A 23,944-nucleotide genomic window follows, 5' to 3' on the forward strand; every position below is an offset into this window, starting at 1 on the left:
AAGATAAGACAGAGAGCATATTCTCCCGAATATCACTATTCAAGATGTTTTCAAGTAAAGAACAGGAAATTTGAAAATGTAGACATATGGACGGGGCATGGAACTGTATGCAATATTATGTGCTCTTTCTCATTGGGGGATAGATATCCTTGGAGAAGCAATTTTTAGGATTGGCTTCTTTTCCTGTATATTTTTACGCGGAAAATAATAAACTGAATAATGCCCTTGCAAAAAACCATCTAGAAGGGCGCTCCTATTGTGACTCCTCGTCAAAGTGCATTTATTTTCCTTTAATCTTATATTTGTCTCCGCCATTTTTATATTTTTAGTGCCCTTTTAAATGATTTTTGTTGAGAACGACCAATGGGGGGCGGCCCTTTAGTGGGTTTTTTTTAGGGCTGCAACTCGGGTCGGGTTGGGTCGGGTTTTTTTTTCGGAAAACCCACGATTCCTAAACCTGGCCCTACCCATGATAAATCTCGGGTCGGGTCGAGTTTTTTCACGTTGACGCAATTTTTTAAGGAAAATTCTTGTTTGGCAAGGCAACTCAACTCATAGAAGTAGAAATTACACTCACAGTACACTTGAATCAAACAATGATGTAATTACACTCACATTACACTTGAATCAAACAATGATGTAATCAAACAATATTGTAATTACAATCAAACAATGCTGAATCAAACACTTGAATCAACTCAACTCATAGAAGCAGAAATTACACTCACATACAATAACAGTGGGTGCGTGGGTTTTCACTTTTAACTTTTAACTAACAATAGAAAAAAATGTACATACTATAACTTATGTAACTCGGGTCGGGTCGGGCCCCTTCAAACCCGGCTCGACCCGAGATTCATGCGGGCTTTTGAATGCTCAACCCAGCTCGACCCGAAACCCATGAAACCTGAACCCAACCCAGGCTATTTTCGGGTCGGGTCGATGCGGGTCGGGTAAAACCCGGCTCGAGTTGCAGCCCTAGTTTTTTTGCAAGACAGCCCTTCACATTATCATTTCTCTAATTTTATATATCGAATAAACCACTCGGATTAGCTACACCTATAGTATGCCGTTCCCGTGCACTCAATGGAAACGGATTAAAGAAAGCCTATCCAAGGATAAAATAAATCCCGTCTTGCCATATCTAATGCAGCCATGCAGGTCAACTTGGAAAAAAAATTGTATTAGGTAGTAGTTAATGTACTATTGGAGCCCTCTAGGTACAAATATATAGAGAAGGGCATCTTAGTTGGCCCCAAAATTTATGATATTAAGTCGTTGAAATCATCAGAGGGTCAGGACCATCCTATCATAGTTTTAACGTAAATGATGGATGGCCTTTTAGTGTGAGTGGGGTCCACCAGATCAACAGCTTCAACCATGAAGAAACAGACACCGTATTTTTCTGAAATTGCATATTTGAAGAACAACCAAACTTTCAAAGGAGTTTAGAATACATTTATTTACAATTTAATTAATTAAGTTTTGGCAAAGAATCTTTAATTAAAAAAACTTACTGAAATAACAAGTTTACAGAGAAAAATGTGTGAACGACTGTTTCTATTCTTAATTTGCTGGAAAAGACTTTGATAAAAAAATTAGATTATTTAACATAGTTGTTACACCATATATTGATTTGGTAGTAACAAGACCATTTCTATGAAATCACATGACCCTTAAGGCATGTTTCTCCCCCTCTCACTCTGCCTATAAATATGCACCCTTTCTAAGCTTCTTCCACACCATCAAAACACTAGCACCCCAATACTCTTCTTTAGATTGATAGAATGGAGATGGCTGCTCCCTTCCTTGTATTTGTACTCCTTTCCATGGCATCTTCTCTTACCTTTGCCTTTGATCCCAGTCCTCTACAAGACTTTTGTGTTGCTGACAATAAGTCTCCGGGTACAATTGTTTTTTTTTTTTTTTTAATTTCTTAATTTATATTCCATTAGTATAATGATAATCATATGTTTGTGCAAACTCTATTCCTTTGCTTGGCTGATCTTTTTTTGATGTTTCTCCTTCGCAGTGTTCGTCAATGGCGAGGTTTGCAAGGACGCAAATCTCGCTGAAGCCAGCGATTTCTTCTTCCCAGGGCTTGACATTCCGGGCAACACTAATAATCGAGTTGGGTCCAATGTGACCTTAGTCAATGTGCTCCGGATACCAGGTCTCAACACTCTTGGCATCTCCATCGCTCGCTTAGACTTTGCACCCTATGGACTAAACCCTCCCCACACACACCCGAGGGGCACTGAGATACTTGTAGTTCAAGAGGGCTCCCTCTATGTTGGTTTCGTCACATCCAACCTTGCAAATGGACAAAATCGCTTCATATCAAAAATCCTTAATAAGGGTGACGTGTTTGTGTTTCCCATAGGCCTCATTCACTTCCAATTCAACGTTGGCAAGACTGATGCCGTCGCCATTGCCGGTCTGAGCAGTCAGAACCCAGGTGTAATCACCATAGCTAACGCCGTCTTCGGATCAAACCCGCCCATCTCCGACGATGTTCTCACCAAGGCCTTCGACCTTGACAAGAAAGTAGTTGATTTTCTTCAGGCACAGTTCGGGCCCAATCACTAGACAACTACCTACAGGGATCCCGTGCATTATCTTCCATAATGTCTATTTAAATAAGCACACTAGTTTGCATTTCCTAATATAATAGTAATAATCTGGAAATCAAGGGATTGATTACCTATGCAACCTTGTTTTTCATGGAGTCCTTGAGAGCTCTCTCTCTCTCTCTCTCTCTCTCTCTCTCTCTCAATAGGAAAAGATACATTTGATTAAAGCAAAATTACTAAGTGTGGGTCTTGGAATAATTTGAAAAAGATGACAAGTGTTTTTGTAAGGGAAATATTATCCGCACTACCGTATTTTGATGAGGACACTCCTCACTTTATTAAAAGTGCGGTATGGCCAGCACCATAGGATAATCCAAACCGTCCATTAGATGGGCCACAGTCTAAATAGGTGGTGCCCCAAAAAGTATTTCCATAGGTTAATCCTAACCCTCCGATCAGAATGTTAGAGGGTTGACCCTAACCCTCTATAGATCGCAGGGTTAGGATCAACCTATGGAAATGATTTTTGGGACACAACCTATTTAGGCTGTGGCCCATCTAATGGACGGTTTGGATCATCCTATGGTGTGGGCCATAATGTACTTTTAATTAAGTGAGGAGTGCCCTCATCAAAATACAGTAGTGTGGATAACATTTCCCTTTTGTATTTATTACACTCAGGAAAAGATAACAAGTGTTTTGTATTTATTAAATTCCATCGCCGTGGTCTCTCAACGGATAAGCAGGGGCAAAATACGATCTTAATGCCCAAAATAGCCTTACAAAAATCAATTGTGACGACATAATCGATGTGACGACGAGTCCCGGCTGAAGCGGAGATAATTTTGATGAGAGAACGTGGCGGGATACGGAGGGAATTTAGGTAGAAGAGGGGAAGAAAATGTTAACGATTTTCGCTTTGCATTTAGTAGTTAAGATCATGGTTTCAGATTTCGGTTTCGAAATGAGTTTCGGTCCTCACCGAAACTGAAATTTTAGCTGAAATTTCGTCGGCCGAAATCCGTCGAAATCAAAATAACGCCTAATTCATATCGTACAGAATTTCGACTGAAATTTCGGTAATTTTGGCCGAAATAAATGACCCTTTCGGCTATTATTGATTTCGGTGTCGGTCTCGACCAAAACCCGAAATTTTGGTCGAAATTTAAAACCTTGTTTAAAATTACACTTATATCTATTGTCACGCCCCAAACTGCCCCCAACATCTTCCTCTCTCTCACATTATCCCAGCAAATAGGGGGTCCACACTTCCTTCCATACAAGCTTCATATGGGGCCTTCTAAATGCTTTCTTGAAAGCTGTAATCATAAGCATGGTTTTAAATTTCGACCGAAATCCGAAATTTTGGACCGAAAGTTCTGATAATTTCAGATTTCGGTGAAGACCGAAACAAAATGGTATAGAAATCGTCGAAATTTATAATTAACTAATAATTTTTTATTCTGTTAATTAATTTCGATCGAAATTTCTTCCCAAAATCCGGATTTCGTGGGCCAATACCAAATTTCGCCCGAAATTTCAGGATTTTGGCAGAAATTTCGGTTTCGGATAACTCTGAAATTTTAGCCGAAACCAAAATTTTAAACCATGATCATAAGTGAACTCCACTAGGGGTAATTGTTTATCCCACTAGCACTAGAAGTCAATGATATAGGCTCTCAACATATCTTCAAGAATCTGAGTCGTCCTATCAAATTGGCCATCTGTCTGTGGGTGATATGCCATACTAAAGCCCAACTATGTCCCCAATGCCTTGTGTAGTCTCTTCCAAAACTATGATATGAACAAGGGTCTTTATCAAATACAATGGAAATAGGAACTTCGTGGTAAGCCTAAACGGCATCATTCTTTTTAGGTGTCCGTGGTAAGCCTGCCATAAAATCCATAAAATCCATAGTAGTATGCTCCCACTTCCACTATAATGGGAAGGGGTTTTGTCTTTCCAGCTGTCTTGGTTCTCGATCTTTACTTACTACCACACCAGGCATTGTGTCACATACTTCAGAGTCTCCCGCTTCATATTTGTTAGCCCAAGGGTTCAACAATCAAACCTTAACGCAAGTTTTGATGATCACAAACCCAAATTGATCATTGTGGTCAAGTACAAATGGCATTTGTGTTGTCAAGCAAGCTATAGTGAACATACAGATCATAAGGTCAACGTTCAATGGAAGTTCAATACACATGAAATCAGACAAAGCCAAGACTAAAGCCACAAGCTAAATCTGATCGAACCAAAGTCTAGAACATCTTGAAGAGACCAAGTTCAAGTTTGAACAATGGTGAAAAGACAAGGGCTATCAAGGTTGAAGATCACATATTTCTATTCCTTAGAACGTACACGGAGAGACCTTCTTAGGATGCATTTCAAACCATAACTCAAAATCATTTCTAAATCATCGAATCCGAAGTAGAACTTCAAAAAGACTTGCACCACTGAGGGAGAATTCCTCGTAAGGATCGACTCTTGCAAATCCGCATGGCAGAAACCTTGGTATGATGGGTCTGAAGCTACTTCCGTTAATGAGGATCCAGTGTCTTTATGGCAGCCTCATTTGAATACGGTTGCATCTACCTGTGCAGCTGCTTTGACTTTGATGAAAGAAAGATCGACCCTCTCACTCAATCGCCTGGAGCCTCTGTACGATACTAAGAGTTCTCCAGCCGTCAATATCAACCCGTAAAGTAGTTTCAAAAGCTCTTTAAAAAGGCACGACACATTTCAAATTTGGTTTGGTTTAAGCTATCAAAGTGTCAAATCAAAATAATTTACAAAACACAATTTGCCAGTGCAAAACTGAGCCACAGATGTTCCCCGGACATTTGTCAATCGTCCGTCATTAGTTTGTGCTTTGTCTACAAAAGGTTGTGGACAAAAATTAGAAAAGTCTTACAAACGTTTGTTATGTTCCCATAGAGGTCTGCACAAACATTTGTGGATACGCAACAGGCGTCTGTCACAGTGCAGACTTGGAAAGATTGTATAATGGCTAGAAGACTTTTTGAATCTTTTCAAACCGCCCTTTCCTCATTTAGCCTACCACGGCTAGTTCTTTGTTTGCCCTATAAATGCAGCTCCTTGGAAGCATTTAATAAGACTTTTGACTTTGGAGAGCCAAGCTTTCACTTGCATTCATTTACTTTTCCATTAGGCTCTGTACACTTGTTTTCCCGGGAAAGGAAAAGAAAAGGTTTCCCGGGAATCTGACGTGGCATTAGGAAAAGAAATCCAGGGAAACAGTGTAAGAAAAGGTTTCCTGCTCCTGTTGACGTGCACAGGAACTGTGTAGGAAAAGGTTTCCCGAGAAACTGCTTGCCCACCTTTTTTCACTAGTTTTCCCGGAAAAGCAATTCCGACCAAAATAGTGAGATTTGGTTTCCCACACTTGTGAGAAAAGAGACATTTCCACATCATTTTTGGCAATTTCCATGTCATTATTTGACATTTTCCACCTAGGGTTGTTACTTTCTCAGGAAAGCAAGTGAACACCAGAATTCTGTCTTGTCAAGGTCTTGTCAAGGAAAAAAGAGGCTGTTTTCCAGGGATTTGCTTTCTCGGAAACGCAAGTGAACAAAGCCTTAAAGTCTTCTATGCTTTGATTTGTTTTCTATTAAAGAAGCTCTCCTTAGGCTTACTTGTATCTATTGGTTGGAGAATTAAAAGTGTGCTGAAGCGTTGTAATATCCTTATTTGAAGGGTTTTGATGGAGTGGATGTAAGTCCGTAGTTTTGGATCGAACCGTACTATAAAAATACTGGTGCACTCTTCTCTTGACTCTTACTACTTTCTTTATTAGTTCTTGGATGTCGCACTCTTACGTATATTGTTAACTGCACTAGCTCTCTTCCTTTTCATTAAAAGTGATTTGAATAAAAGGATTTAAAAAGAAAGTAAGAACTAGATTTTCGAAAAAGTACCAATTCATTCCCTCTTGGTTGCCTACCTACGCCAACAATATTTTTCCACCAGAAGTTCTACTTCAAGTCTTGGTACATCCTCGTCCCTCCAAGATGGACTGAGTATCCCTAGTTATGGGATTCCTCTAAAATTTCCTTTCTCAACAATGCATCATTCGGCACACATAATCTGTTGCCAAATCTCAATGACCCATCTCCGTGAATTCTAAATTCTAATTGTGATCTGATTTCTACATTTTCTTTGATCTTCAACAATTGATCACCTACTGGACAAGGTAAGGCAATCGGTCAAATGAGATCACAACTAGTTTCACATCACCTACTGGCAAGGGATCCAATTTCACATCTCCTATTGTCAAGGTAGTGGACTGATCTATCGTGACCACATACCAATTTCACATCCCCTACTGGATTAGGGAAAAGGGAAAACCCATCATAGCCAGACTGAGGGCATACGTGATCAATTCACATCACCACAGTCCAATCGAAGCTAAACATTTCCATAGAAAATCTCATAATGCATCAACCATGCATAACAACAACATGTCAACGCTTGATCCTTAATTTTCCACATGCTGAAATACACATCAATGATAATTCATGTAAATATATACATTGTTATCAAACATTTTTATAACTTTTCAATTGAGGTATAAACCCATAAAACATGTTTATAAAAAATATGGTTGAAATGCATGCGCATAAAACATGAGAAAACACTGATATAGGAAGACAAGTTACTTATAATTGTCGTTGTTCGAGTTCTCAAGTATAAAATTCCCTCGATCCAGTAAAATCTACACCTAATGGTCAAGATCATCTCAATTTAAGTTTAATTTCATTATGGTGTGATTTGATCCTAAAATAAACCCCAGGGGCCTTTCCCTGAATAAAAAAATTATTATCCCCTTGGAGACTTTGGGACGGTCGACCATACATGCAGCTTGATTTGGGTTTTTCCCTAGTGCCTAATTTTTCTCAAAAATCCCAAATCTCACATTAGAAAAATGCTAAATTACTTAGTTTTAACTCTCTTCTCGTCCTTCATTGACGGAGTGTCCCTATGTGAACCTCCTTGGAATCCTTGCGGTGAACACGGATCCCTACAAGTCTGAAAAAGGGTTGATGGAACCTCACTGGGCAGGCGTCGACAGCAAGAATACGGCCATGCTTCCAAATCAAGCATTAAACCATCTATTTTATAGAAGATCATCGAGATTAAATGAATAGTAATGGTCGAACTTAATCCCTTACCTCGAAAATCAGTTCGTGAATGCTAGACTTCTCTTTCAGCTGCCCCTCTCTCTACTTCTAGGGTATCCTCTGGAGAAATATGGTGACACAGGAGAACTTAAGAATATTTATATTATCAGAAACCCTAGGCCAAGTTGGTATATTTAGCTTTAGTTTCTTTTCCAAGTTACTATTGTAAAATGTAATGGGAATTTCTCCCTTAGAATTAATGAAGAGGAAAGTGACTCTCGGTTGGAGATGTAAAGGTTGCCGTGGACGTGAAATTGAAATTCTTTCGCTTCAAGCTCTTATTTTTGTTAATAGATGATAGCAACATATGCAATGTTCCCTTGGAAACTATTAAAAAGTTTTGGATATTAGTGTCTTGATTTCATTGAAGAAAGAGAGGAGTTAGTAGCGGTTGGGGAGATTTCTAGCACCAAAAGTTGATCCTCGAGGTAAGAAAATCAATTTGAATAGTAATCTAGGCAGAGGTATCATATTGATTAATTAAAAACAATGATTAGGGATGATTAATGGTGTGTTTCATTGTAGTCCATCGTCTGAAGAGTTTTCGGCGTGTTGAAGGGTTCGGAGGGATCTTTGATTGCAAAAGTCCTGGCAAATCCGCATCGGTCGACATCAATTAATGAAAAATTGACCTAAAAGAATTAAGGTTTAGGCTATAAATTGTTCTTTGATGTTTTAAGAATGTGATATAGAATATAAGGGGAAAAAGCCAGAAAATGAAGTTGAGCCTCATTTTGGAAAATTTATAGAATCACGTGTTCGGCCGGTCGAAGGGACCTTCGGCCGACCGAACCCTAGGTGCTGGTCGGGCCGCGATTTGGTTTATGGAGTTGATTTTTGGGGAACATCTCGCCGCTGAATAATGTGTATTTAAGCCTGAATATTGATTTGGGGTAATATAATTTGGAGGGTGATTTGCACCACAATTTGGACATGAAATTTGCATTTGGGAGGTGTGGACCCCGATCCTAAGAGGACGAGTTAGGGAACGAGTCCCTACATCCCCCTCTAGATCTTCCACAATGTGAAGAAGAGCTCTACCAAGGAACTCTTAAAACTGGTGCCACCCTCACAGCATAGCACGGGTGGCGATATAAAAAGAAAGAGATACATCCTGATCCGGAGCCAAGGCTCGAAACCAAGTTGTATCTAAAAATAACTCAGAGTCGTCATCCATGGATGCGCCATTGAACTAAAAACAAATGCTCTGCTTGCAATGAATAACCAGAGATACAAAAGGTCCGTGCCTGATGACGAATGGAGAAGATCCGAAGAGCGCCCTAAATTCGCCCAAGTGCGAACACTTGGTCTCTTATACCATTTATTATTAACTTCAAAGAATTTTGGGTAAAATTATGTGAAATGGGAACAAAATATCCCCGGGAAGACGTCTACCTAATCATGCATGACCAGGGGATGAAATAATAAGCACATACAAAACAAAATAAATAAAAAAAATGTGCCGCCTAATCACAAGTAGGTTATGAGTGACATACCTAACTGGTGTCTAAGTTCTGGTGGACAAACACATGCATGCTATAGCTACAGCTACAGGTATAGGGTCTGCACAAGAAAGTAAGAAAACACAACAAAATATACAATATAACAACACAACAAATCCTAAGACTCTAAACGATTTAACCCGAGTCCTCGGATGGTCTGGTATTCATCTAAAGAAGCCTACGTATCCCCGCCTCCACGAGAATCAAGGCAACATAGTTCTTCGCACCTATTCTAAGCTATGATGTCTAAGACACCTAGACCTCTATCTTAGACTCGATCTAAAAGACCGGACTAGTTATTAAAGCTTCTTGAACGATTATTTAAATTCCAGTGGATTGTAGATTTTAGGAAACCCTATATGCCCTAACTAAATGCAGGTTAGCCCTAAGCTAATGCAGGTGGTTCCTACAACCTATGTGTAACTAGGCTGTGCGTCCTAAGAAAACAATGGGATCACTAACGCATCTTAGACCTAGTCATCAGTCGGCGATGTGAATCGCCAACTGACCGGACGGAGGCGCTCCTATAACTCTAGGACAGACCCCTAACTCTAAAACAAGCACATAACAAACAAAATAAAAAAACCTATCAAAAGAAACCCCTAACTCTAAAACTCTCTATCTAGGAGAAACTCCTAACACTAGAGGAAGAGCTTTTTGAAAAACACGGTTTTAAAGAAAAAAAAGTTAAAGTATATTTATTTACAAAGTTTGGCTGGACCTGAGATAAGAATCTCAAGCTGCACTACGTACCTCTTAGAAGAGGATCAAGCCAACGTAGTTCGAAACGAACTTTCCTAACACGCTATAAAACTCAACACTTTAGCTAATTTAAGGTTTTTTAATGTTTTTCAAATGTTTTTTATATTTTTAAAGTTTTCAAATGTTTTTTAAGTTTCAAATTTCTAATATTTTTTGGATTTTAAAGCTTTTCCAATACTTTTGGATCTTTAGATGTTTTCACTCTTAAAAGGAACATGCAAGCATAACCACAAACCAGGGCAAAGCCCTAAATCCAAAGGGGAAACCCCGAACAAGTAACTAACGCCTCAAAGAGACAATCCATAACAAGTAAAGAATGTCCCAGAAACAGCGAAAACAAATTCAAGATTCCAAGTAGGAAAGCTCTAATAAGACTGAATTATTCTCTAATCAGAGAAACTTCTAACTAACCACACTAAAATGGGGAGCGCAAATGAGTCAGGAACTCTCTAATAGCACTACCAAAAGAGAATGAGTCAAAGACTCTCTAAAAGACAAGGATGATCCTGAAAAGACTAATGGAGATGACGAACGAAGATCAGGACACTGAAATCCTATATGTACTCCGAATGTTAGAGTAAAGTCTAAATGGAAATCAAAGAAGTGATAATGAGGGGTTTTTCCTTTTGACCAACTTGTTCCATATGAAACGAAGCTGATTTGACCTAAGATGCAGAGATTTGCCCTTGATCAACTTGTTCCACAAGGAAAGTAGTCGAGCCGGCCGAGAACCCAACACTTCAACCTGCTTGCTCTATATGAAAAGAAGCCAATTCGACCAAAGTGAAAGGCTGATTTAATCACACCCTGCTAGATACTAGAAAACTTTGAAAATGTGTTCAGGTTCAAGCTTTGAAAATTAAAATTTAATCACACCCTGTGTTCAGGTTCAAGCTTTGAAAATTAAAATTTTTGGAGACCATGCCTAAAGGTGTATAGCTCAAACATAGTCTTGTCCCTTGAAAATGACAAATGTCTGGATGAAGACGGAGGAGAGCTATGGTCCAAATGTTATCACCACTCACATAATACCAAAGCCCAAATGAAACGATCAAGCTAGACCAGTACAAGTAAGCATAAAAAATTATCTTCAAATCACAGATAGCAGAGAAAGCTTCAGTTGTTTTGGTAAACACCCCAAATAATTGAGTTCACACATGCCACGCACCCTAACACCTGTGAGAAATGATATTACAAACACTCCAAGTAACTTGAGCTTGCACATGCCATGGAAGCGAGGATATCTAAGTCACACATCTGGACACTTGGGAGAAATGATCTCAAAGATTTTACATACATTCCAAGTAAATTAAGTCCACATATGTCATGAACAAGGAGACCCTTCAACCATGCAAACACACCTAAGTGGATTGGACCTAAAAGGGTATGACATACAATTGCCCTGCACGCGGAGGCCGCGGGTATTTCACATGTATATGGAATCACAATCTGGCTGCGAATTGCAAGAACATCTTAATTGTAACCATCACAAACCAGGTAAGAGAAATCAAGCTAAAATGGTGCAAATAATAGAGAGTAGGTGTGATATTATCAAAACAAGGTGAAACGAGCAGATCTAGTGTCTTTATGAAAACAGGGTAGTGTTGTTATCACAATGCAAGATGTGCTGTAAACATGAGAAATCGAAATTTGAAGATTTGACGCGGATCCAAATCACAGTGCTAAATGGGCAACAAAAGTGAAGAATTCAAATCAAAGTATTTGATCCGGATCTAAATCAAAGTGCAAAATGGGCTACCAATGTAGAGATCTAACTCAACAGATATGATCAAGATACAAATCAGCATGCCAAAATGGGCCACAAATGTAAGAAATTGATGATTTTGATCCAAATCAAAGTACAAAAATGAGCTATCAATATATAGAAAAATTAAAGAAAATGAGAGTTAGGCAAACCTTGTTTTTAACCTCTTCCTTCTTTTTCTTCAAATCTCACTAACCCCAGCACCGTTAGTATCCCAAAACCCTCCTTGTTTTTCTTTCCTCTGTAAATCCTTTTGAGACTCTTATAGATTTTTCATTTGCAAGGAGAAGACGAAAAGATGATGAAAATGGCGTTGTTGAGGTGGATGTGGCCGTGGGGGTGGGAGATTGTGAAGATGATGGAAGCAAGAAATGGGATCTGAGGATGGGGTTGAAAATGAGATGGGTTCGAAGGATTTGAGCTGGGATTTGAAGAAATGGGTGGAGGGTAGTTGGCCGGTCGGAGGATGGTGGTGGAAAATGGGGAAGGGTTTGGTGGTGGTTGATTTGGTTAGGGAGGTCGGATTTAATGGAGATGGAGGTGGGAGGTGGGATCTGCCGGCGGGAATGGGCTGGCCGGAGAAGATGAAGTGGTGATAATGGTGAGTGTGGGTTTTGAGAAAAAAATAAAAATAAAAGAAGAAGAAAAAAAGAGATGGAGGTTGAGGTTGTGGTGGTGGTGTTAGAACCGATGGGTGAGGGAAATGAAGAAGAAGAAGAAAAGAGTGGTGGTGGCTCCCTTTCCCTTTCTCTCTCTGTTTCTCTCCCTCTCTGTTTTTCTCTCTTTCTTTCTTTTTTTTTTATGGATGGAAATGGGTTGCAGAGGGGGAGGAGGATGCTAGCTGTGGGTTTAGGGTTGCAGAAATTAGAAATGAAAGTGGGTTTTGAAGGTTGCGGTGGCTAGGATCGATGGGATAGAAATGGGAGAGGGGTTTTATATGGGAACAAGTGAGAATGGTTTGGTAGTGACGGTAATGGTTGGATTCCGGCAAGGGTTGGTCGGAGAAGAGGGAGGCTGCGATGGTTTTGCCGGATTCCGGCAAACCCACAGGAGAGGATGCGATGGCCGCTGAAGCTAGGTGATGGTAGCAGATGATGGAGTGGGGAAGATAGAAAAGGTGTAATGAAATGGGGTTTTGATATGGGTAAGGAGGGTTTAATGGGGAGTGATTTGGAGGTGGTTGAAGATCGGCCGGATTCCGGTGAAGAATCCACCGGAGAAGATGGGTAGATGGAAATGGGTTTGCAGAGGGGGAGGAGGATGGTGAGAGTGGTGGTGGCTGCGAGGATAATGAGGCCGGAGTCCGCGGCTCCCTTTTTCTTCTCCCTCCCTCCCTACTCTCTGTTTTTCTTCTCCACCCAAATGAGGCTCTCTCCCCTCTCTAAACCCTAACTCGTTTGGGTTTTAAAGGAAAATGGGAAATGGTATATGCAGACCCCCCCCCTTCCTCCTTGGACAGCCCTATAGTGTATTCACTACTACTCTTTGCACAGCCAAAAGGGGAGCCTTGGGTAAGACAAACCCAAGCGAAAAATAATGTATTTGACCCCTCCCCCTTTCCAAGAACAGCCCCAACTCCAGTGTATTTTTAAGATTTTTTATATTGGCAGGGGGTGGTCCCAAGCAGAAAACAGGGGGAAATATTTTTGAGAAAAATCTCCTCCTCCTCCTTTGATCCTAGCCTTTTAAACTGGATTTATCAATGAAGGGCTAAGATCAAAAGCTCTCTAACCACCTAGGAAGCTTCCAAGGAAGCTTCCTAAGATTCTCCCCTAACTAATTTTGTTACACACTGATCCCCATAACCCTATATCTCCCTGGACAACTCAAAATGGCAAATTTGAACTGTTTTTCCAGATTTCAGGACAACCCCTTTTCTGGCTAAATCGCCACCCTTCTGAACTTGCACCACGACATCGTCTTAGCTCGTTCGCTAGGCAAACGGGCTCGGATCGTGACGAAATTTTACAGGGACCTTGGTGGGATCCTAACCTAGCTTGGGAACAAGTTTGGGATATTAAAACACTAGTTTGACAGGGTTTCTATCCTAACGACTCTATTAGGGTTTGGTCAAAATGGGGTGTCTACAGGAGGACTTAAACAACTTCAAATGTCCATAACTTGTATTTCTATATTGGTGTTTTCTTTGTGTTTTACCATTCTTGCATATGAATCATGTTTTGGAAACCATGTTTACAGACTGTTAGAAATATGTTTTGCATTTTGTAAATTGTTATCTCTTTAGCTTGTTTATGTATTGAGCATTAGCGCGCCCTAATATATCTTATATTTTTACAGATTGTGATGAGTGGCTAGATGGTGTTGCGGGACTTGTGTTAGAAAATAGTACTGTAATCTGTAATTTTTGGGATCCGAGATTTACCACTGATTAGAGTTCCACAGAGGATGAACCAATACCAGCAGATGCAATAGACAGCAAGAATAGACTTGGAAATAAAACAGAGAAGAGAAGACTTATCGAGTTGAGGCACGAAGAATCTTCGTTGTCCTTAAGGCAAATCTCGCCCCCACTATGACGAATCAACAGTGCAGATGGGCGTCTTGGCGTATTCTTCCAGGATACCACAACTCTCGCTCCAGGGGGGTGCACTCACGCAACCCGGATGCCTTAGAACTTGCTTATATGTGCCAAAAATGCCTTGATCAGAAAGCTTTTGGGGAAAAACAAAAATTGCAGAAAACAAGAAAGAAGAAAGAGAAGAGAGGAAGACTTTCCGCTTGGAATCTCTATCTTCTCTCTAAATCTTATTTTTTATAGAAAGGAAAGGATCCGTTGGAAAGCGAAACGTTGCAATACTTATTGCGTAAGTAACATTTCCTAAACGACCCACTAAGCACGTGGAGACGTTTCCAATCGGATTTTCAAATGGTAACAAAATTATTATGGAAAAAATAATAAGAGAGGAATAAGGAAAAATAAAAAAAAGCTTTGGGCTTACGCGCGCGGCCGGCCGGGCAGGGCGGCGCGCGTGTGGTATGATCTAGCTCACTGGGCCACTAGACAGCTCATGCGCGATGATCTTCCCTTTTCCTCTTTCTCATTCACAAGACAATGAGAATGAAAGTATATATATATGGCCACTCTCTTCCTCACAAACTTCCCATCTTGGACTAAAGGTTCTCACAAGACTTTAGCCCTTTTTGAGGGAAGTTCAAATTTTGGTAGAGACTTTCAAAAGCATAAAGTAAGTCCTAAAGGACAACCACATAAAAGACTCAAATGATCCCATTGTCATTTTGAATTACAATATGACTTTTCAACCTTAAAAGTCAACAACTTGGGCTAGAGAGAGGATTATTTATGTTAGAGCTTTCGTTAGAGACCTTAAATTCATTTATGAGACTTTCGTTAGAGACGTTAAATTCATTTATGGCTCTTCGGCATAAGTCTCGGTTTTGCTTCCTGGAGACGTGTGATCGAATCCCACCCGGGCTTACCCGATGCGCGTGGTTTACGGGCTATTGCGCGCATCCGTAGGGAATAGTCCTACTTCCAACGGGGGTGGGGACACCCTACGTCACCAAAAAAATAAAAAAAAAAGACTTTCATTTAGTTTGTGTAGTTGGAGGGAACATTTATTTGATGGGTTATTGTGTGGCTAACGATTGTAGCTCATGGAGGAGATTTAATAATTCTTAGACTTTTATGGAATAATTAATGTTCTTTTTAGCTGCTTTGTATCTCAGATAAGCATGCATTTGTTGTTGTTTCTTGCCTTGCACGCTGATGTGGTTGGTCTGCGGTGTGGGTGTGCGGCACTATCGCATGGACCCCAGGTCTGGGGCACGAGAACTATATAGATTCTTCAATATGTAGCAATGACATACTCGCCCACATCATGAACAAAGACATGAGGAATTTCTTTCTCAAATCACACGTTGATCTCAACCGGTCCAACACCACAAAAATTACAACATAAAAATTGGTTGTGGAGATCAAATAACGGTTTTCTATACACAGTAATCTGTAACTTGGTGATCGACAATCATCACATGGAGATGAAGAATGTCAACTGTTAGGCCTGAAATCGGTAACAGATACGGCAGTGACGTAAGAGTTGAGCTGGAGTGTAGACACCTCATTTTGACCGTGCCCTACACCTCCATATTTCTGTGCATAGCTTTTTCCAATCAGTGTGTTAGGACCCTAAATTACACCTTAGGCTAGCTTAGGGTCCCACCAAGGTCCCCATAAAATTTCATCAGAATCCGTCGCGGTTTGCCTAGCAAACAAACGACGTTTGTAGAGTAGTGTAGTGTAGGAATAAGGGTGGCGACTTAGCCAGAAATGGGGGTGCGCTGGAACCTAAAAAGCCAGTTCAAATTTGCTGTGGTGGGCTGTCCAGGGAGATATAGGGGTATGCGGATTAGTGTGTAACTTAATTAGGGGGTGTATTATCCTGAACCAGGGCATTTTCGTAATTTGCAAAGATGCTTTTCTTCCCCTCCAAGTCACCATTAAGCCCTAAGCTAGGTTAGTGAGAGGCTTAGGGCTAGAATTAGTTAGAGGAGAATCTTAGGAAGCTTCCTTGAAGCTTCTTAGGTGGTTAGGCTTCTTTTGATCCCAGCCCTTAAACAAAAAGCTAATTTGAAGGGCTAGGATCAAAAGGAGGAGAAGATATTTTCACAAAAATATTTACCCCTGTTTTCTGCTTGGGACCCCCTACAGAGCAAAAGATTAGCCTTGCATACACCATAGGGGGCTGTCCTTAAAAGGGAGGGGTCAAATGCATGTTATTTTTGCTTAAGGGATTGTCTTACCCAAGGCCCCCCTTTGTAGAATCAAAGTAGGTGCAAATGCGCTGCCGAAGGGGGTGGCATGGAACAAAGGGGGGATCGAATGCTTACCTTGTTCCTCCTTATAGCTCAGTAAAATAGGGTTTTAAAAGAAAAAAGAAAAAACCCATTTGCTGAAAAATCACAGCGAGAAAGAGGAGAGATAGCAGAGAGGGTGAGAGAGATCCGGCCACCTCCCTCATCTCTCCGGCCAACCACCATTCGCCCACCAACCACCACCAACTCCGACCAGAACCCGTCCCCAATCACATCACCACCACACCCAAACCCCTCTACGACCACCGAAACCCTCTCCTCAAAACCCCATCTTCTCCGGCCATCCTTGCCGGAATCCGGCCTCAAACCCACCTCCAAAACCCGACCAAGCCACCATCTCCTCCACCTCACCTCCAACTTCTTCTCCTTGATTTATTTTTAAAAAGAAAAATAGAGCAATAGAGGAGCAGAGCGAGAGAGAGAGAGAGAGAGAGAGAAGGTGTGGTCTTCTCCGGCAACTCCGATCATCGTCGGCCATCGCCACCATCACCACTCCATCACATGATCCCATCATCATCCTCTCCCATCATCCACCATTTTTTCCGACCATCCAAGGTCAGATCTGCTGCCACCTCTAACCCAAAAATCCGACCCAAACCCACTTCTTCTCATCTTCCATCTCCACCTCAAAGCCATCCACCTCTATAATTTCGCTCGAACCCTCCTCCATAGAAACCCATTTCATTTTCTTGACCAAAATCCATCGCCACTGTGGACCCCGATCCGAGAGAGGCGGCGGTGAGGGACGTGCCCCCACGCGCTAACAGTCTCTATGGATCATCCACGTGAATGGAGAGCTCTACTAAGGAACTCTCGAAAGAAGTGCCTCTCACAGCATGAGTGGCGATATAAAAGGTGAGATACCTCTCGATTCGGGGACTAGCCCAGATTCGAGGCGTACCTTAAACAAAGAAGAGTCGCCATCCAAGGAAGTGGGCCAAGGATCCCATACTATGCTCTGTTGCAACGAATAACTAGAGATATAAAAGAGGGTTCATGCCTGGTTACGAATTCGGAAGGTCTGAAGAGCACCTCATCCGCCCAAGTGTAAACACCTGGTCTCTTATGCCATTTATTTAATGATTTTGAAGAGTTTTGGGCAAAAGTCATATGAAATGAGAATCAATATCTCTGAGAAGACGTCTATCTAATCATGCATGTCTCGGAGATGAATAATAATCACACATAAAAGAAATGAAATAAGTGTCACCTAAGAGTAGCTAGATTCTGAGTGACAAACCTAAAGAGCTAGGTTATGAATGTCATACCTAATTGGTGTCTGAGTTCTGATGTGCAAACGCATGCATGCTACAGCTAAAGGTATAGGATCTGTACATGAAAGTAAGAAAACACAGCAAAACACACAACACAATTCAATTTTAAACATAACTGGATAAAATGAATCCTAAAACTCTAATGCATTGACTCGGACCAAGATGGCCGTCCATCCCAGCTGCTCTACGTATCCCGGCCTCGGGAAGAATCGGAGTCAACGTAGTTCGATGACCTATTCTAAACTACAATGCCTAACCATCTAGAACTGCTATCCTAGACTCGATTCCACTAGACTCGACTGATTTTTAAAGCTTTTTTGTACGATTGCTTAAGTTCAGGTGAATTGTAATTTTCAGGACTCTCTATATGCCCTAACTAATGCAAGTTGATTAGCCTTAAGCTAATGCAGGTGGGCCCTATATCCTATGTGTAACTAGGCTGTGCATCCTAAAGAAAACTATGGGCTGACTATATGCTTCCTAGTCTAGCCATCGGTTCGACTAAGTGTCTAACCGATCAATTTGAGGGCTCCTAACTCTAGGGACACTCACACGACAGGACACACCATATCAATACAAATCAGGACAACCTCCTAACTCTAAAACACCCTAAATATCTAGGAAAGACTACTAACTCTAGGGGAAGATTTTTTTTAAAAAGGTTTTGAAGAATTTTTGTATTTTTGGAAGGTTTGAAATGTTTTATTTTTAAAGGTTTGGCTGGACCTGGGATGTGGATCCCAAGCTGCACTACGTACCTCGTGGAAGAGGATCAAGCCAACGTAGTTCGGAATTGATTTTCCTAATTACTCTCCTAAGGATTCAAGATTTTTGAGATTTTTGGTTTTTCAGATGTTTTTGATGTTTTTGACACGAGAGGACAGAATCCTATCATCATAAGGGGAGGACAGACTCCTGAATATCCCGCAAAGGTTGGACAGCATCCTATGCTTTGCGGGGGAATGAACAGAAACACGACTCTGCAAGGGTTGGACAGCATCCTATACCTTGCAAGAGCGGATAGAAGAACATGATCTGATGAAAGGTTGGATAAAATCCTAACCCCTATGATGATAGAATTTGATTCCTGAACAAGAGGACTGACTCTCTAGACTAAGGACGGATTCCTATGCTAGTGGACTATCAAACCAAAAATAAAGCTCACAAGTAATAAGGAAAAAGAGACCTTGTGCATATTTGGCAAAGGTAAAACACCCAGCCGGGCCAGACAGCTACCTAGCCCTAGGGTGGAACAAATGTGCAACCCAATACCCATAAGGGTAGGGGTATGTTGCCAAGCCGAGTAAGGTGTTCTCCCAAAACCAAACGACACACAAAGAGGAGGTTTAGTAAGAGAATGAGATAGAGAAAAATGCTAGCAAGACTTGGCAAGTCTTCTAGGATGGGCTTGGGCTATCACCTTCATCGCCCTACAAGAAAAGGGGATTCTAGTATCTAAAGAAAATCAACAACAATCTATAAGACTGTGTTAGTCTATCAAAGAGAGAAGAAAAGGCTACCAGATAATTGCAAATTCCACTCTATTCTTATAAAAATAAATCAAGTGCTAAGCAAAGAAGAATTTTCAATAAAAAAACAATACACAATCTATAGCAATCATAAAATAATAAACAACATTAATTAGTCCAGACCAGCCGCTGGATAGCCTAATAAAGTAAAAGAAAGCAATATCAAACACTTCTATGCCCAACCACAAACACCACCCCAATATAGGGATGAAATCAGATGATGCTAAAGTAATCATCTGATATCATAATACACATGATAATATTTCTAATCCCGCCTTGAGATCAGACAGTACTCATGTCGATAATATCGAATAGAGTAGTTATATGATCTCCTTCTTCCTGTTAACAATTTATTTAATAAAAAGGAATGAGTATAATAAGCTTCGATATAATCTCACCTGAACAATCCATTTATCTTCAGAATCTAACTCAAAACTAAATAAGAGGAAAGAAAAGGGGAGAGGGTACTATCATGGATTAGGACATAAAAATCATACTATAAACAAGATATTGTACTATATGCTGAGTTACGTCTATGAACTAAAAATCAAGGTATTAAACAATGGAGGTGAAACAAATTGGAGAAAATGAATTACTAAACAAGACATTAATAGTACTTGCTATCATTTATATTTAATGTGCAATGACATCAATTAAAGGTGACTGAACTGAAATTATATGTGCTACTTTCGTTTGGGTTCTTCTGACACCTATGCTTTCATTAAATTCAGTGGACCATGAATCCCAGATAGATGAAGATAAATCTACATATCAGTAAGGACCTTAATCAGCAATTTAAATGTTAAAATCCGAACATTATTCTACAACATGTTTAGAATATATTAGGCATTTAGATCTAGAACAATTCAAGAAATATATCTCACAAATCAAAGACATTGCATCATGTTTCATTGAGAATCATATCAGTTCAGACTTTAAATTCATTGAAGTATAAGCAGTTAAAGCGATTTCCAATATCCAGATTAAGATAATAATTATTAACCAAGATTAGTTAGAGGTTATGATGATATTAAAAATGTACATACTATTTTATTTCATTTAAAAAAAAATCTGCTGGAAATTTCTATCTTCTTTATTAGAGCACGCTGAGAGTATAAATCTATGGATAAAATGGTTAAGGACACGCTACTGAAATTGTACATAATGAAGATTTTAATAAGGATCCCACAACTGGGGAATAAAAAAATGATAATTAAAGTCAAATAATAATGATTAAAAGTAGGAACATTATCTTAAGAATGATCTTAAAAGATTGAGTTAGTCTCACTAAGTGAAGGGAAAAATAAAAGGATGAGATGAAAGCAGACTAAGTTTATGAAATAATTGTAGTAACAATATTAACATAATGCAATTAATATATTCATGTAATTGTTCTTTCATTTACATAGGTACATCCAAAACTACTTCCAACTATATTTCTCAACAATGACATATCAAGCAAAATATAAGACCAGATGCCTTTTTGATAGACTCCTTGAAGAGAGAATTGATTAATCTTATTTTCATGTTTCAATAGAACATATGCACAAACAAAACAAAAGAGAAAGATTAAAATAGAGTAAATGAACCAAGAATGTTCTAATAAGATAGAATCTTTATTTAGCAAAACAATATCGACTGAAATCTTATGCATTTATAACACCACATCAACATCAGACTTGAAGACCTGAACATGCTTCTCTTATCCAAGACAGAATAATCAATATTCCAAGTGTTCCAACATTACTATTTCACAAGTTTCAACAAGTAGTAATCCAGACGCACATAAATTTACACACACCTACTCACACACACACAAATCACAGATTATTTAGCCATAAATAGAGACTATAGCAATTTGCAGCCGCAACCATAGACATTATACATAAACTCCTGGTTCTTTCATTTCACACAATTCCATCTGGATTCATGAGGACAAATAAGGCTATATGATACACACATCAAATTTTTAAGTTACCATTGAAAAGAGACAGGGCAAGATTGAGCATTTATCATGATATGGCTGAGTTATTATCAAGGGGATGGTTGCCAAAACAAGAACATAAGGGCTGCTATTACGAAAGATAACATTGTCCATTCCAATTCACCACAAGAGCAACTTATCCAAGGATTGAGATCTCAGTAGGGAACAACAACAATACAACATTATTTCCTATTCTCAACACAGAGAATAATATAAACAAGGTATAATTAGGAAAGATATCAAACGAAATGAATCAAATTGAACAAAAAAAAAATAAAAATAAAAAATAAAAAAATAAGAACGTCCAAAGGCATATTACTACTTAATAATGCCATAATCAAATGTAATTTGATCTTATCAGAACATAGGTAACAAAAACTCTAGATTAAAAATAATGTTGCAAACAGGTTCAGGACGCAAACAGATTTTACCAGCAAATATTCTTAAACGCAAAATTCAAATCATTTTGCTACTCAGAATTTCAAAAGAAAATAAACATTCTTGAATATTCAATTAGGTTAAAATCATTTCATAAAACTAATTATCTTTAAAATGATTGATCCTTTACAATGATTATAAATTCATCTACACTATCTCTAAACATCTGATAATAAATGATCTGTTAAATAAGACTTTGGATGAAATAATCAAAGCAAATGAAGAGATTGATCGGAGAAGTATTTAAGATAAACCAGAGAATCTAGAAGTATTCCAAAGCTTCAATTAAAATACCTGAGAGGAAGAAATCGATTTCCTTTTATTCTTCCTCTTCTTCTTCAACAAGGTTAAACTGAGGATCGTTGAGAAGAAGGAGATTGTCTTGAGTTCACCAAGGCTCAAACGGAGCTTGTCGGAGAAGAAGAGTTGCCGGAACGGAAAAGATCAATCGGAGAAGATGAAGCTTGGATCGGCCGGTGGGAATGATCTCGCCGGAGCAGATTCTGGTAGGCTTTCACCGGAGAAGATGATCGGAGACGGCGAGAAAAAGAATTCGCCTCGATTCTCTTTTGCAGATCTGAGCTTCTGGATGAACAGATCTACGATCTTTAGAATCTGAGATCTCTAAAGTAAAAAGGATCGGAAAATCTTGTTGATGAAGGAATGAGACCGTAGAATGATCAGAGATGAGGTAGTGCGGTAGCTAGCAAGTGATGAAGTGAAGAAGGAATGAAGAATATGATCGGAGGTTACAGATCTAGCCAGAGCACCGGTGGATTGGCCGGAGATCTGCCGGAGAAGACGATCGGGAAAAAGATGGTTAGGGTAAAACGAGATCTGAAGGATCCGCGATCTGTGATCTATGATCTGGTAGAGAAAATGATGGAGGTTGAAAGAGATGGATGACTTCTGGCAAGGATTCGCCGGAGAAGAATAGGTTGATCGGAGAAGATCGGAAGAAAAGGGTTTGGGTTTCTCTCGCTAATCTCTCTCTCTGCGATTTTTTTTTCTTTTTTTTTTTAAAACAAAGCTTAAGTTGGTATTTAAAGGCAATTTGGGGTGATGATATCGGCACTCCCATTTGATAAGCGCACACATGCGCGATCCTGACTAGCTAAATCACCCTCCCCACGCTTGATAACTGCACTAACTCCACTTGTCTTTTTCAAATTTTTTCGTCGGATCTTTTTGGAATTTTGCAGGGATTTTTCTGGGGTCTTAAGGCTTCTAAAAATGTATTCATGGGCACTTAGGATCTTTGGATGACTAGAATTTTCTTTCAAATACATGGATTTTGGGGTAAAATGAAAAACCTAGTGGGCCACCCCCTCATTTGCACTACACACACTATTTCGGTCCATTTACTGGGCAAACGAGCTCCGATCTCAATGAAATTTTGCAAGGGGGTAGAAGAGACCCTCATCCAGCCTAGGGTGAAGTTTGGGACCCTAATGCTGAGATTCAGATGGATTTGGCACGAGCCGGGAAGGTTTAGGGCATAGTCAAAATGGGGTGTCTACAGCCACCACCACCACTCCTTCGTCTTCTCCGGCTAGCTCCTCGGAGCTCTGGCCATTAACCCCTTTCCTCCATTTTTGCCCACTGCCACTCTCCAAAACCCATTCCCAATATTTCCGACCCCCATTTGCAAGCACCGCAGATTTTGGGCGAAATTTCGTGGCGTTTTCACGGATCTCGGGAGGTGCAGAAGCGACCCCCGCTCGGCTCTTGATCCCTACAATCAGGTAACATATCTCCCTTCTATTCATTCCATGTGATTGCTAATTGTCTTGCTTGGTTGTGTGTTTTCCATCTAATGCCTTGATCCTCTGTTCTTCCTGCTTGATTGCTTCATGGGTGCTAATCTTTGCTAGTGGTGATATTTTTCTTACCCCAGCATAGTCCCTACTTTATCAAAATTTTCATGATGCTCGTTCAGTCTGTCGAATTTTGAGGCTAGGCGCAATTGTCTTCCTTGGCTAGGTAGTTCTGAGTATGTGAAATGATTGTATGTTCACTCCGTTCATGTAAAATTCGAGCCCGTGTGCACCATTTCCTTGG

The 23,944-nt window shown here is 39.9% G+C and overlaps 1 protein-coding gene across 1 annotated transcript; it reads left to right on the forward strand.

Moving 5' to 3' along the window:
• The first annotated feature begins 1,611 nt into the window (after window positions 1–1,611).
• On the forward strand, window positions 1,612–2,731 carry LOC143883358 (germin-like protein 8-2). Its single transcript, XM_077386718.1, has 2 exons — window positions 1,612–1,905; window positions 2,033–2,731. The coding sequence occupies exons 1-2, from the start codon at window positions 1,788–1,790 to the stop codon at window positions 2,587–2,589; spliced, it is 675 nt and encodes a 224-aa protein (XP_077242833.1). The 5' UTR covers window positions 1,612–1,787; the 3' UTR covers window positions 2,590–2,731.
• Window positions 2,732–23,944: the final 21,213 nt, after the last annotated feature.

Source organism: Tasmannia lanceolata, unplaced genomic scaffold (genome assembly GCF_043159265.1).
Source record: "Tasmannia lanceolata isolate RefF3 unplaced genomic scaffold, GAP_Taslan_0.1 ptg000008l, whole genome shotgun sequence".
NCBI classification, from domain to species: domain Eukaryota; kingdom Viridiplantae; phylum Streptophyta; class Magnoliopsida; order Canellales; family Winteraceae; genus Tasmannia; species Tasmannia lanceolata.